The following is a 15,005-nucleotide window of genomic DNA, read 5'->3' as shown; positions in this document are numbered from 1 at the left end:
CCCGGGCCTGTGCCATCTTTGTCCCATAAACACCCTGCCTGTGCCATCTTGGTCCCCAAGGCTGGAAAACTCTGCTTGTGCCATCTTTGCCTTTCCACAAATCAGTTGTATACATATGCATGAAAGCCGGAAAGCTGTTACATTTCAAACTGCCCGATTACGCGACCGGGCATTCCCTTCCCGGGATGCGTCACTGCTGACATAACCCGGAAGGTCATCGGAGGACAGGATATCCCCTGCAGGGGATATGCTGTCCTCCGATGAGGCACAGACGCTGCGATCTCTATGCACGTCTGTGAGGACCTGCATAGAGATCACAGTGTGATCGGTGCAGGGGGATCGCGGGGAGGGGAGTGAGAAACCATATCTCTCACTCCCCCTCCCGTCCTGAAACAGAAAAGCAGAAAAAAAAAGTTTATTCATTTAAAAAATAATAGTAAAAAAATCATTAAAATATTAATATAAATAATAAAAATAATAATGTAAGCTGTGATGTCATTGTGACATCACTGGCATGTTCAGGAGGTCCCTAAGAGGATCTCTAACCATTTTTGTGTAAAAAAAATATATAAAAAATACAAAAAAATAAATATAATATATAAAAAATATTAAAAAATATATAAAAAAAGATAATAAAAAAAATAAATTAAAAAACCTTACATCCCATTGCCCTAGCATAACATCTAGCCAGTATAACCCTCCTGTCCCTGTTCACAACCCCCAAACCCGTTAAGCCATAGGCATAAAAATTATACAAAAAATGTACACCTTATAGTATGCTCCCTGGTGCTGGGAAAGTATGGAAAATCTATATAAATTAGGTATTTCTGAAATCAGGACACCTGAATTGATAAATTTGGAGGGGATTTTCTATCACTTTACCTAATTTTGTGAGGATTCAGAGGGAAAATGTAAAAAAAATCAGTTTCTGTTCCTAATTTTCTCTAGTTTTTACTAAATTTCTCATTCTAAATTTTCAGATAATCATCCAACTATGGTATCAAAAGAAAGCTCTATCTCTCCTTGAAAAAACAATATATAGTTTACATGGGTACACTATTCACAGGAAAAGAGGGTAATCTCTGAACCGACATAGCGCAAAAATGGCAAAATTGCTCCGGGCTTTGAGGTACCAAAAACCCCTGGGATTGAAGGGGTTTTTAACATGGAGGATTTTAAATAAAAAATCAACAAAAAAAAATGATGTCTTAATTTAAGCCCTGTGCCGCCGCACACCCCTAAAGTCGGCCCTGGTGGGGGGTGCCCGACCCCCTAGAGTGGCGGGCCCGGTCGCAGTTGCTGCTTACTCCGGCAACAAGGTAAGAAGAGTGAGGGAGGGGGGTGCAGTGAGAAGGGGGAGTGGGGTTAGAAAGTGAGAAAGGGGGAGAGGGGATAGATGGTGAGAGGAGGTACATATTGAGAAGTGGGGAAGGGGGTACATAGTGATAAGGGGAATATAGTAAGAAGGGGAGGGGTAGATGGGGAGAGGGGGTAGTGTGAATGTGTACGAGAATGAATGAAAGAATAAATGTGTGGATGAATTGTGTGAATGTGTATGAGAATTAATGAATTCATGTGTGGATGAATTGCTTGAATGATTTGTGAGACTGCATTAATGAATATGTGTTAATGATTTGTGTGAATGAGTGAGTAAGTGTTTGTGTCTATCATGAATGTTTAAGTGATTTGGGGAAATGCAAAGATGGTACATGAAGGGTGGGCTTTAACAATAAATAAATAAATAAAAATGGGCTGCTCAGTCTTAAATGCCCGGTCCTATTTTTTGTCCCAGTCCGGGGATCGGGGATCAGGGATCAGAATGGGGGGGGGTTATTGGAATAATCATAAAAACTATTGATGCAGTTACATATATAACTCTAGTTTTGTGAGTTTAAGTTTCATGGTCTGTATGTTTGTTTAAAGCTCATTATTCTCCTTTTTAAGCTCCTCAAGTTCGAGCTGTATGGTCTGCATTATATTCGAGTGAGATAAAAGTCTGAAATACAGACCATTTCTTGTTTCAGGGTATCTGTATTGAGTTTCATCTCTGCACTTTTGCAGAGTTTGCAGTATTAATCATTTATGTTAGTACTGATTACCCAGACTGGAACAAAACATAGGCCTGGGCATTTAAGACTGAGCAGCCCATTTTTTTTTTTTTTTTTGTTAAACCAAATTCTGACGAATTTAATATACAATTTCTTGTTGTCTATTAGTTATATTTCAGCATGCTTTTGTCACTGTAATTAATTAGCATTACATAAATATATAATAAATGAATCATAATGTCATGCAATTTATAAAGTGCTATATCTTTAATGAAAGATTCAAAACAGTAACTAATATTTGACCATTTAGTTGGTACTTAGAAATAGGTAGAAACTTTGTAAAAAAAAAACAAAAAAAAAACAAACTGTCACTTAGAAACTAAGCCTTGTTTACTTAAAAGGGTACTCTAAGCACCAAAACAACTTTAACTTAATAAGGCCGTTTTGGTGTATAGATCATGTCCCGGCAGTCTCACTGTTCAATTCTCTGCCATTTCGGAGCTAAATAACTTTTGTTTGTTTATGCAGACCAAGTCTACAGTTTGGCTGGCCCAACTGAGCGCCGCGATCGCATATGTGGCAGGCTCAGTTGGCCTGGTCTGAAGTCTGAGTTTCCTCCCTAGAGTGCTGTGAGTTACAACATTGCAGGGAGGAAACTCAGACCAGCCCAGCTGAGCCTGTCACATCGCGCTCAGCCAATCCTCTAGGCGGAGCAATGTGACGTCAGGTAAGTGTGCAGCCCCATGACCAGCCTCCCAGGACTGCACTATGCCCAGTGGCGACTCTAGAAACAATATAATGGGGGGGCACATAAGATACCTCAAAACTGGGAGGGGGGGTCATTAATAATTTCCACCATTAAATCATATTACTGAAATATATATATATATATATATATATATATATATATATATATATACACACACACACACATACATAATACTTGCTCATTCAACATGGGAAGCCTGAACCAACAATTTAGTGCGATTAATCCTTGAAATAAATATTATAGAGTAAATAACACAATACCTTGTCTTTTCCACTAAATGATTTCAGGGCCTTGAATGTTTTGTCCCCCTGAAGTCACTACAAATTCAGGAGGGCGTTTTATCTCTGGATAAGTAAAAATGAAATAGTTCCTACTGTAAATTAAGTGCCAAGAAACAGATAACCAAACACACACAGCAGGACAGGCTTTTCCACACCGACACCCAGACACACACCAGGACAGGCTCTGCCGCACCGACACCCAAACACACATTACAGGACAGGCTCTGCCACACTGACAACTGAACACACACACCAGAACAGGCTCTGCAACACAGACACCCACACACACCAGGACAGGCTCTGCCACACCGACACCCAAACACACACACTAGAACAGGCTCTGCCACACTGACACCCACATCCGGAGGGTTTCCACGGACAGTTTCCCTTTGGTATTAATTTATGTGATGGCCACAGCTGGCCCTCTTGTGTATTGATGCCACCAGCCCCCACGTGTATTTCTGCACTCCAGAGAGCCTCCCATTGTGTATTCATGCCCCCAGCCAGCCCCACATTGTATATTTATCCCACCAGACAGCCCCACTTTAGTATTGATTTATGTGATGCCCCAGTCAGCACCCGCTTGTGAATTAATGCCCCCACACCCTTGCGTATTGCCCCAGCCAGCCCCACATTGTTTATTTATACCAGCTACCCCCCCCCCCGTTAGTATCAAATCACATCTGGCACCCAGACCTGCCTAGGACTCAGATTGGAAGAATATGACTTTCCATCTTTGCCCCCAAAACAGCCTGCCTGTGGCATCTTTGCCCCCCCTTTTACACATCCATGCTATCACACACATACTCGTTCACAAATATTTATTCACTAATTCACAGATAATCATTGACTCATTCAGATATTCATTCATACATTGATACTCATTAATCCCCTCATTCAGATACTCATTTACATATAATCATTCACAAACATTTAGTCACTCATTCCTTCACACATTAATTCACTCACTCAACCTCACACACTCCTTCATACAGCCTCTCCCACCTCCTTACCTGAACTGAAGATGTATGTGCCGCTCGCAGACTTCCACAGGGGCCCGCGGCTTCATTCTGGGTTGCTCGCACTCTGTACAAACAACCTGTTTTACTGCACAGGGGAAGCAGACGCGCAGCAGGGCCATGTGACGTACGTGACGTACATAACGTGACCCCTTTGGATTCCTGCGTCCCCCTGGCGGTAGAAGAGACATTGCTCGCGTGCATCTACCAAGTAAGTAGCGGGCCCCTGTGGAATTGATCGTAGGGGTTGCCTGGGCCTCCTAGAGTGGCGGGCCCGGTCGCAGTTGCGGCAACCGCAGTTGCTGCGGGCTTAAGGGGCAGATGCCCCTTTTGCCCTGCATTAAGGACGGCCGTAGAGGCCGCATAGGCCCAGTCAGTCCTGTAAGGGCCTGGAGCTGCAGCTCCATCAGCCCCTACGTTAATCCGGCCCTGCCCATCTCCAGAAGTATATTGACACATTGCAGAGAGTTCATATGGGAGCTACAAAAACGGTAAGTGGTTTGCAGGACAGAAATTATCAGGAAAACTTAAGAGATCTTAATATGTATAGCTTTGAGGAAAGAAGAGGGGGGGGTGCAATAGAAACATTACATACTTAAAAGGCATTTGACAAAGAACAGGAGGCAAGCTTATTTGAAGGTCTAAAACTTGAAGCCCAGAGGCTTAGATGTAACATAAGGAAGTTCTATTTTACTCACAGGGTAGTAGATAAATGGAATAGTCTTCCATCAGCAGTGGTGGAGGCTAATACAGTGAAGGAATTTAAATATGCATGGGACAGACATAAAGATTTGCTCACTATAGGACCTGACCAAAACCCCTTGCATCAGGAAAAATCGACAGACTAGATGGGCCGAATAGTTCTAATCAGGCCCGGACTGGGACAAAAAATAGGCCCGGGCATTTAAGCCTGAGCAGCCCTTATTTATTTATTTATTTATTTATTGTTAAAGCCCACCCTTCATGTACCATCTTTGCATTTAATCATTCACACAAATCATTAACACATTCATTAATGCAGTCTCACAAATCATTCAAGCAATTCATCCTCACATGAATTCATTGTCATACGCATTCACACAATTCATCCACACATTTATTCATTCTCATACGCATTCACACTACCCCCTCTCTTCATCTTATCTGCCCTTTCTCACTATGTTCCCCCTTTTCACTATGTAACCCCCTTCCCCACTTCTCAATATGTACCGCCTCTATCTATCCCCTCTCCCCCTTTCTCACTATCTAACCCCCCTCTGCCCCTTCTCACTGCACCCCCCTCCCTCACCCTACTTACCTTGTTGCCGGAGCAAGCAGCAACTGCGACCGCGCCTGTGCCAGGGCAGGATTGACTTAGGGGCTGATGGAGCTGCAGCTCCAGGCCCCCACCTTAAAATAGGCCCAGTCAGGACCGGACTGACTGGTCCTATATGGCCGCATTAACGCAGAGCCCCTTAAGCCCGCCGCAACTACCCCCTCCTAACTATCTACCCTCTCCCTCTTTGAAGTTCACTTACCTTTCAGGAGTCCTGCGGTGGGGGTGCAAGGCCTCTGCCTCCCAGCTCTGCCACTGTATGGAACAGTATAGAGTGATGGGAGTTATGATGTACTTTAGAGCATAATTATATAATGAAAAATACATTGGAAATGGTACAGCATAACACCCATCACTCTCACACCCTTACCAATCCACACATATACCAATTCACACGTATACCAATCCACACACATACCAATCCACACGCATACCAATCCACACGCATACCAATCCACACATATATACTAATCCACACACATATACTAATCCACATATATACCAATCCACACATATACACCAATCCACACATATACCAATCCACACATATATACCAATCCACACACACATACACCAATCCATACACATACACCAATCCACACATATACACCAATCCACACGCATACCAATCCACACATATATACTAATCCACACACATATACTAATCCACATATATACCAATCCACACATATATACCAATCCACACACATATACCGATCCACACATATATACCAATCCACACACATATATACCAATCCACACATATATACCAATCCACACACACACCAATCCACACATATAGCAATCCACACACATATACCAATCCACACACATATACCAATCCACACACACACCAATCCACACATATAGCAATCCACACATATACACCAATCCACACACATACACCAATCCACACATATATACCAATCCACACACACACCAATCCACACATATATACACCAATCCACACATATACACCAATCCACACATACACCAATCCACACATATAGCAATCCACACACACACCAATCCACTCTCACTTAATGTTTTCCTACCTTTCCTTTCTTCTTTCAGCTTCTTTTCCTCTTCTTCAGTTCTTCTGTTTTCTCTGTCTTCTTCCGGGTCAGAGGGCACGGACAGCGGTGGGCGCGGCTTCAGTGCTGTGCGCCGGGATCTTACAACAAACCCCGGCGCACAGCAGCTGTTGCCGGGCGGATCACAAGGGAGCGGTATCGGAGGTCTTTAACAGACCTCCGGCTCCCTTGAGTGATTTTAAGCCGGGTTGAACCCGGCTTAAAATCACTCAAGGGAACCGGAGGTCTGTTAAAGACCTACGATACCGCTCCCTTGCGAGCCTGCTCCTCCAGCGGCGGACATTACTGTCCGTCTCTGGAGGGGTGCCGGGTGCCGCAAGTTGGCGCCCCCTGATGAGCGGCACCCGGTGCGGACCGCCCCCCGCCGCCGCCCCCTGGAGTGTGGCGCCCTGTGCGGTCGCACACCCCAAAGGTCGGCCCTGCTCTAAGGGGCCGGGAAGCCCCACCAGGGCCGGCCTTACGGGTCTGCGGCCGCACAGGGTTGAGATTAAAACATCGGGGGGTTTTTTTCAACTTTATTTAACATCCTCCATGTTAAATAAAGTTAAAAAAAACTTTCTTTAACAAGGAGGATGTTAAATAAAGTTTAAAAAAACCCCCGATGTTTTAATCTCAACCCTGTGCGGCCGCAGACCCGTAAGGCCGGCCTTGATGGGGACTTTCCGGCCCCTTAGAGTGGCGGACCCGGTCGCAGTTGCGGCGGGCTTAAAGGGGCAGGTGCCCCTTATGCCCTGCGTTAATGCGGCCGTAGATAGGGTAGGGGCCTGGAGCTGCAGCTCCATCAGCCCCTAAGTCAGTGCGGCCCTGCCGTGGCCCGGCCCACCGGGCAAATGCCCGGTGTGCCCGATGGCCAGTCCGGGCCTGGTTCTAATCTGCCATCAAATTCTATGTTTCTACTAAATTTTTGGAATTTATGATAGCATGTCTCATGTACCTTTCTATTAGGAGTTATATTACTTATTCCTATCCATTTTTTTTCCTTTTTTTTCCATTTAGTAGAATAAAAGTTAAGATGTATTCAAATTCTGAATCTGTTAGGCAACGTTGTTTCTTATTGACCTCATTGTAGTCTTTGTAGCTCTCAAAGTCTAGATTTAACAAAAAGCAATTGAATTTTAGGCTGGTAGTGGAATCCTTTTACCGACCAGTATTACCAATTGAATATGAAACCATGGTGTACTGATAAAAAAAATACAGAGAATGATTCTCTCTGTAGTAAGCGTTAGGCATAATTTTTTAAGATTATGGTATATATACATATTCATTTGAAGAAAAGAAAAAAAAAAGGAAAATTGCATACCTTCAGCTTTACTATCATCCACAAGGGGGCATGCAGTGCGCAAAGTTATTGAGTTTTGTGTAGAATGCCGTCCATGGGTATCCACTGCAAATAATGTGAACCTGTGGGCAGAGTCAATGAGAAATATGAGGACCGTAATGCAGTTAGTTGAAAGGCGAGTGCGGCCATCTTTCATGTGAAATTAAATACCGTACTTGCTCGATTATAAGACAAGGTTTTTTCCAGAGCAAATGCTTTGAAAAATACCCCTCGTCTTATAAATCGGGATCGTCTTATAATCAGACCTCAACTAGGTCTGACTATGAGACTAAGATCCAGATCCCCCGCAGCGATGCAGGGCACCTGGGTCCTCCTGCCCCCCCCCGCTTACCGGTACTTCTGAGTCCCCGGTGCTTAGTCAGCATGTAGAGCTCTAAGCGATTCGCGTATACAACTTCCACTGCAGCCGGGAGGAGGTGCGGTTAGCAGCTGGTGTTGTCTGCGTCCATCGCGCAGACCTTCCCTGGCTGTCAGAGATCAGAGTTCCCCCTGACGCGTAGACCTCAGAAGCACTGGAAAGTTTGGAGGAGGGAGGGGGAGGGAGTGTTAAATGGGGGGCATAAGGCATTTCTGGAGGCAGAGTGCTCTGTGAAATGCCTTTTAACCCCCTTAATGCCACTCTGCCTCCAGAAATGCCTTTTAACCCTCTATACGCCACTTTGCCTCCTGAAATGCCTTATACCTCCCTATATGCCACTCTGCCCCATAATATGCCTTTTAACCTCCTAAATGCCAGAGTGGCATATAGGGGTATAAGGCAATTCTGGAGGCAGAGTGGCACATAGGGGGTCAAAAGGCATATCATGGGACACAGTGGCATTTAGAGAGTTAAAAGGCATTTCATGGGGCACAGAGGCATATAGGGGGTATAAGGCATTTCTGGGGCAGAGTGGCAAGCCAGGGGGCAGATGTGCATAACGGGGGGGGGGGCAGGTTGAAAAAAAGGAAATAAAAACAAAATATTTTTCTCAATCATAGCTTTTATTAAAAAAAAATTGTTCACATAGTTTACATGAATTAACATTTACTGGTAAAACTTTTTTCCTATAGGGTCGTCTTATATTCAGGCTTTTTCTTTTTTTCATAAATTAATATTCAGATTTTGGGGGGTCGTCTTATAATCGAGCAAATACAGTACTAATCCTTTTAGTGCCAGGCATTTTTAATTAATCAATTTTGCTGGGAAATTTGGAACATTTTGTTCTCATTTGTGTCAAGTGAATTTTCTATAGGTACCTTACATTAGACTTGTGCATGGCAAGCTAAATCTATTCACATTAACTTTTTGTTTCATTTTTGCTGCATTTACTTTTTCTTACAGCATCTCAAAATGCATCTCATTAAGAAATCTAGACTCGATTTTACATTGCAGGCCCACCAGCTACAGCACTACACCAATGGATACACACAGCCAGTAGCATGCTATGGGGGAAAATTTCTCCAGAAATTTTACCATTTTGATGAATTAATCCCGCAAAGTAAGGAAGGTGATAAAGCAGCAGTAGCAAGTAGGGCACTGGCCAGGCACTGGTAGACAGACACAATTAAACCACACATTATAAGAATTCCCCCTCAAATTAGAAAAATAAATCATCAGCAGGAGAGGCCGGAAACAGGGCTGGTACATCCAACCATATATTACAGGACTAAGTCCCCACCCTCAAGACACTGGGAAGACACATCTAGCCATATGTTGCTGGACTGAATCCTTCCTTCCCCATGTTAAAAAAGGACAGGACTTGATCCCCCCAGAGTAAGGAGATTAAGCCACAGAGGCAGGAAAGGGCACAGAGCAAGCACCGACAGAAAGTCACATCCAACCATATGTACAAGACTGAATGTCCTCAAATACAGAAAATCAACAAGAATTGACCACCCTAGAGTAAGAAAGGATATAGAGGAACAGCAGCTGTAGTATAGCATATGACCTTTTGGACAGGACTGAAATACCTCAATATTTAAAAAAATTGATCATCTCAGAGTAACAGCTTTCAGTTTACCCCTAAATAAAAGTTGCACTGTAGTGTGTGGATAGGTGTTGATTCATACCAAAATAAGTCCTAATACCTTATCCTGGCTCACTTCCATATGACACAGTTTGCATGTTTCAGAGCTCCTATCTCCCATCCTTTATTATGGCGCTATAGACCAGCAAGGTAAAGTATTGGTTAAGGTGAGGGTCTTGGTAGGTGTTAAGTAAATAGGAAGAGCCTACATTGGTTTGGATGGTGGAAACGTGTACAAGGAGAAGCTGATACAAACGCAGGGAGTGCTGGAACGGATAATTAGTCCGAGATATGGAGTAGACAAAAATCAGGCTGGGTCGGCAACAGTTAATCAGTCCTAGATGCAGCGTAGTCAGAAGGCAGGCTGGGTCAGCAATAGTTAATTGGTACAGGAGCAGCGTAGTCAGAAGTGAGGCTTGGTCAGCAATGGTTAATCAGTACAGGAGCAGTGTAGTCAGAAGTCAGTCAAAGTAAGCAACAGTTAATCAATACAAGCAGGGTACCAGGGGTTAATACACAGACAAAGTCAACATAGAAAACCAAGGTCATAACCGGCAATGAATAAGCTGGGGAAAAGGAATAGGGAAGGCAAGAACAAGAAAAGCGAGTGAGATAGGGCCTTAAATAGAGTCCTAGAACCCCTAAAAATCTTCTGCCAAAAATACATTGTGGCCCCTTTAAGAGAGTCCCTGCTGGCATAAGCGAATAAACACATAATGCTCGCTGGGCTGCTCAGAGGAAGGAGACTCACCGCCTTCTTCTGGCAACGTGGACCGCTGATGGACATTGAGGGACCCTTCCAACTAAATTTAAGGTGTTATGCCAGGGTGCAAGAGATCAGGATATCATCAAGATATACTACCATGCAGAGATTCGGTAAATCTTTAAGAAATGCTGGAAAGTAGCAGGAGCATTTCAGAGACCAAATGGCATGCCTAAATTCGAAATGGCCATGTCATGTGTATGACAGAACCCTCCATCACTGGGGTCCCTGGAGAGGCCTGAGAGCCAGCCTCCTCCCTATCGACTATGGGCCTAGGCCTTGTAGAGACTTCTGTGTGTGGATACAGGGGTTCAGTTTCTGCTGATGTTCCCCATGTTTTAGCACTCAAAACTGTAATGTCAGCTGGACATCCTGTGGTAGGAAGAAGGCTGATTGTCTTAGCATTGTTAATTGTATAGGTGTGAAGTGTTTCCCCTGTTATTGTGTGAGTTAGCCCTTGTCTTAAGACTCCCTGTAGGTATGACTAGGTGTCACCGCTGCATACCTAATTATCAATTACATAACAGGTAGCTGTTAATCCTGTGAGCTCCTGTTATCCCTGTGTCCTGGCCATTGTCTGTCTCAAGCCAATTATATGTCTATCGTCATTCCACATCTACGTCCCCAGTTAATGTAATTATTTATGTCTCGTGTCATCCTGTCCTTCCCCCGGATATTGTGTTGCAGGATTTGATCTAATTACTTCCTTCCTGACATGGTAATTAGATCATGTGATATTTGTCTTGCCCTTTTTCTACTTGTGTATATATACTCTGCATTTGTCTTTAATAAAGGAGTCCTGTTTTCACCTCAACATGAGTGTTGCCTGATGTTTGGGGTGGGCTGTAGCCTCACTGTGTAGCTAAGCTTCGGATAGCCACAGTGCCACTGCAGCTACGGTGCAGCGACGTCCCCCCTTCTATCTACAACGCTGGTTCTGCCCGGCGCTGAAGGGGTTACTTGTTGGTGTCCCGTCTGGGAGGAAGCAACGTTTGGCGGGAGTACCCAGTCGGGGTACAGGTCGGTCCCGTCACAGCGTGGTTTTCCATTCATCTCCTTGACGAATGCAGACTAAGTTATAGGCTCCCCAGAGATCCAGCTTAGAAAATATTGTTGTTAAACGCACCCGGTCTAGTAGTTACGAGATAAGAGGTAATGGATACCGGTTCTTGATGGTAATCTTGTTCAGTTCTCAAAAATCTACAAAAGCCCCATCTTTTTTGTCAACAAAAAAAATACCAGCTCCTGCAGGAGATGTAGAGGGAAGAAACCTTTTGCCGATTGTCATTAATATATTCATTAAGATGTTGAAGTTCAGAGTCAGACAGGGGACAAATTCTTCCAAAAGGTATAGCTGCTCCTGGAAGGATGTCAATAAGACATTTGTAAGTTCTGTGGGTCAGAAGCTGGTCAGCATGCCTTTCACAAAACACATCTTGGAAATTCTGGTATGGAGGTGGTGGATTGGACAATGCGGCTTATGGATCTTTGATGGTGTGCAGGGAAGTCAGAGAAAGACAGGTAGAGAGGCATATTGGGAGGTGAATGTAACTGCACCTTGTCCATTGTATGATAGGGTTGTGTTTCCATAGCCATGTGATGCCTAGAATCATGGGAAACATCGGAGAGAGGACCAGATCAAAAGTCAACAATTCACAATGTAATGGACCATTAATAACAGGAGGTTGAGTGACTCCCATCAACAAACTGAATGTGTATAGGTTGTGTTTTATGTAGGAAAGGATAATTGTGCTGCTAGACAAATGTCCATGAAACATCTGCTGGCTCCAGAGTCAATGATGGCATGAAGTGAAATAGGGTTATAATCAATGGTCCATCTAATTTTTCTTAGTTGGCGTGCGCAGAAAATTTCTCTTGTGCAAAAAGTTTCACAGAGCAAACATTTTGTGCGCACAATATCCGCGCCGCATAAAGTTTCAAAAAGATTATTATTATTTTCTTTTTTGGGAAAAACTGTTGTGCGCACAATTTTTGGACATGTGCGCTCTCTAAAAAAGCTATGTGCGCGCGCACAAGCGCACAGCTTAGAGGGAACACTGGTTATAATTCCACTGTAGAGAAAGAGGAATAGTCAGGAAAGTAGAAATAAAAACTAGACCATCAGGGGAATAAGGAACTGTTGTGGTCTTCTAACCTGAACATTTCGGGGTCTTATAGGACAGTTTGGGAGAAAACTCAGAGGTTCTGAGACAGGCGGCAGGCTCATTCTAGGACCTATCTGCATAGGTTCTTCAGGTGGTAGATTTCCTGATGGGTTAGGAATAGCAGGAACATACATGTTTTAGGTCTGTTCTATCTGTTGCTTGAGCACCCGTCGGTCAATCTGCAGGGAGAAATTAACCCCTTAATGACAAAGCCCGCACATGTACGGGCTCAAAATGCATTGTTTTCAATGGGTTTAGGGACCGCCCATTGTCCTTAAGGGGTAAATTAAATCTTTAAGAGAACTGGGAAGGCCAGTCCTGGCTAATTCATAATTTAGGTTTTCAGACCGTCCCAAGCGGAACTGATCAAGAAGTGCAAGTCCTGAATTCTGTAATATAATCCTCTACAGGGAATCTACAATGTCATAATCCCCTAATGATAGCCTGAGCTGTAGTGGTCTTGTGGGTGCCTCATACAGGGTACCATAGCCTGTTGGAATGAGACCCAGGAATTTAGGAGAGGGCTGTTTGTATTTATTAAATGATGTGCCCAGGCTTGGGGTTCTCCAGATACTAATTAAATCTCTGCATGAGTGAAAGCAGGATACAGCAAGGGGTCATGAAGGATTGGTATTGTGCATGTTGCCCAGAAAATTTCTCAAGTAGAGGCACTTGTGGTTCAGGAATATGAGCTGCGTGTGGAAAGAGGAGGAGTGAAACCTTGAGCTGACGGGATTGGAGTAGCTGAATCTCCCGATTTAGGTGAGCTTGTCCTGCCTACAAGTCTTGGACCGTCTGTGTCAGAGTGATATGTTGTTTTGTCACAATGGCTTCAGTAACTCCTGTTGGTTCAATGTGGCTCAGTTGTACTGTTAAATAAGTAGGAAGAGTCTACCTAGGTTTGGATGGTGGAACTGTGAACAAGGAGAAGCTGATATGAACGCAGAGAATGCTGGAATGGATAATCAGTCCAAGTTACGGAGTAGACAAAAGGCAGGCCAGGCCAGCAGCATTAATCAGTCCTAGATGCAGCATGGTCAAGAGGCAGGCCGGGTGAGCAACGGTTAATTGGTAAAGGTGCAACGTAGTCAGAAGACAGATCGGGTCAGCAACCGTTAATCGGTACAGGAGCAGCGTAATCAGAAGGCAGGCCGGGTCAGCGATGGTTAATCGGTACAGGAGCAGCATGGTCAGAAGGCAGGCCGTATCAGCAACCATTAATCAATCCAAGCAGGGTACCAAGGATTAATACACAGAGTCAATATAGCAAACTAATGAATAGGCTGGGGAAATGGAATAGGGAAGGGTACTGGTGCAGGACTCAGAGACAGGTAGGGCGCAAACGAACAAGAACAGTGAGTTGCAGGAACAAACAGTGGAAGGAGACTCACCTCCTTCTTCTGGCAGCTGTGGTTCGAAGGGGGGACCGCTGCTGGACGTCGAGGCCAACTTGATGCCCTGAGTGAGGGAGAACTCGTGGACCTCGTAGTTGTGGCTATAGTATGAATCCCCCCAACTCATGTGATGACTCATCCTTTCTTGTTAAGTCCCTTCCCCTCCCCTACTATACCCATCCCAATCTCTGTCAACAGCAAACATTTTATTTATGAGTAACTGCATGCAGGAAAAAGATTATCCACTTGCAACAGTTATACATTATCCTGTCTAAGCCCTCTTGATATGGCAGACCAAACATTTACCTCAGTTTAGATGATGGAAATTTGGATATACTCCAGAATATCATAAGATTGATCGGATGAATTGCCATGAAAATGAATTTAATCCCCAAAAAAACATTTCCACTGCATTTCAGCCCTGCCCCAAAAGGACCAGCATCAACATCATGTCAGCGATTCTCTCGGTAACACAGGTGACACAGTAACGCGACAAGTAAGCCCTCTGGATGGGGCACACACGACAAGTAAGCCCTCTGGATGGGGCACACACGACAAGTAAGCCCTCAGGATGGGGCACACACGACAAGTAAGCCCTCTGGATGGGGCACACACGACAAGTAAGCCCTCTGGATGGGGGGCACACAGTAGATATCCCACTTGCAGGGCACTCAGCTTTGGAGTCCACTTGTAGGGCACAGGGCACAGGGCACAGGGCACAGGCAGTCCTATAACATTAATGTCAAGCCCCAGACTGAAAGGCTGGGCAGGTTAATAAAGGCTGGCTAGATCAGGTAATAAGGAGCAGCTGG

General features: G+C 44.4%; 1 protein-coding gene across 1 annotated transcript in view; it reads right to left on the bottom strand.

Annotated features, from left to right (window-relative positions):
- Positions 1-15,005, bottom strand: part of ASTN2 (astrotactin 2) — a 715,352-nt gene that overhangs the window by 86,950 nt on the left and 613,397 nt on the right. Inside the window, exon 19 of the mRNA XM_053473898.1 lies at positions 7,827-7,927. Coding sequence (XP_053329873.1) covers positions 7,827-7,927 — 101 coding nt within the window. The remainder of the gene's footprint in view (positions 1-7,826; positions 7,928-15,005) is intronic.

This window comes from Spea bombifrons, chromosome 8 (genome assembly GCF_027358695.1).
Source record: "Spea bombifrons isolate aSpeBom1 chromosome 8, aSpeBom1.2.pri, whole genome shotgun sequence".
NCBI classification, from domain to species: Eukaryota; Metazoa; Chordata; class Amphibia; order Anura; family Pelobatidae; genus Spea; species Spea bombifrons.
This window is presented reverse-complemented; position numbering and strand designations above follow the sequence as displayed.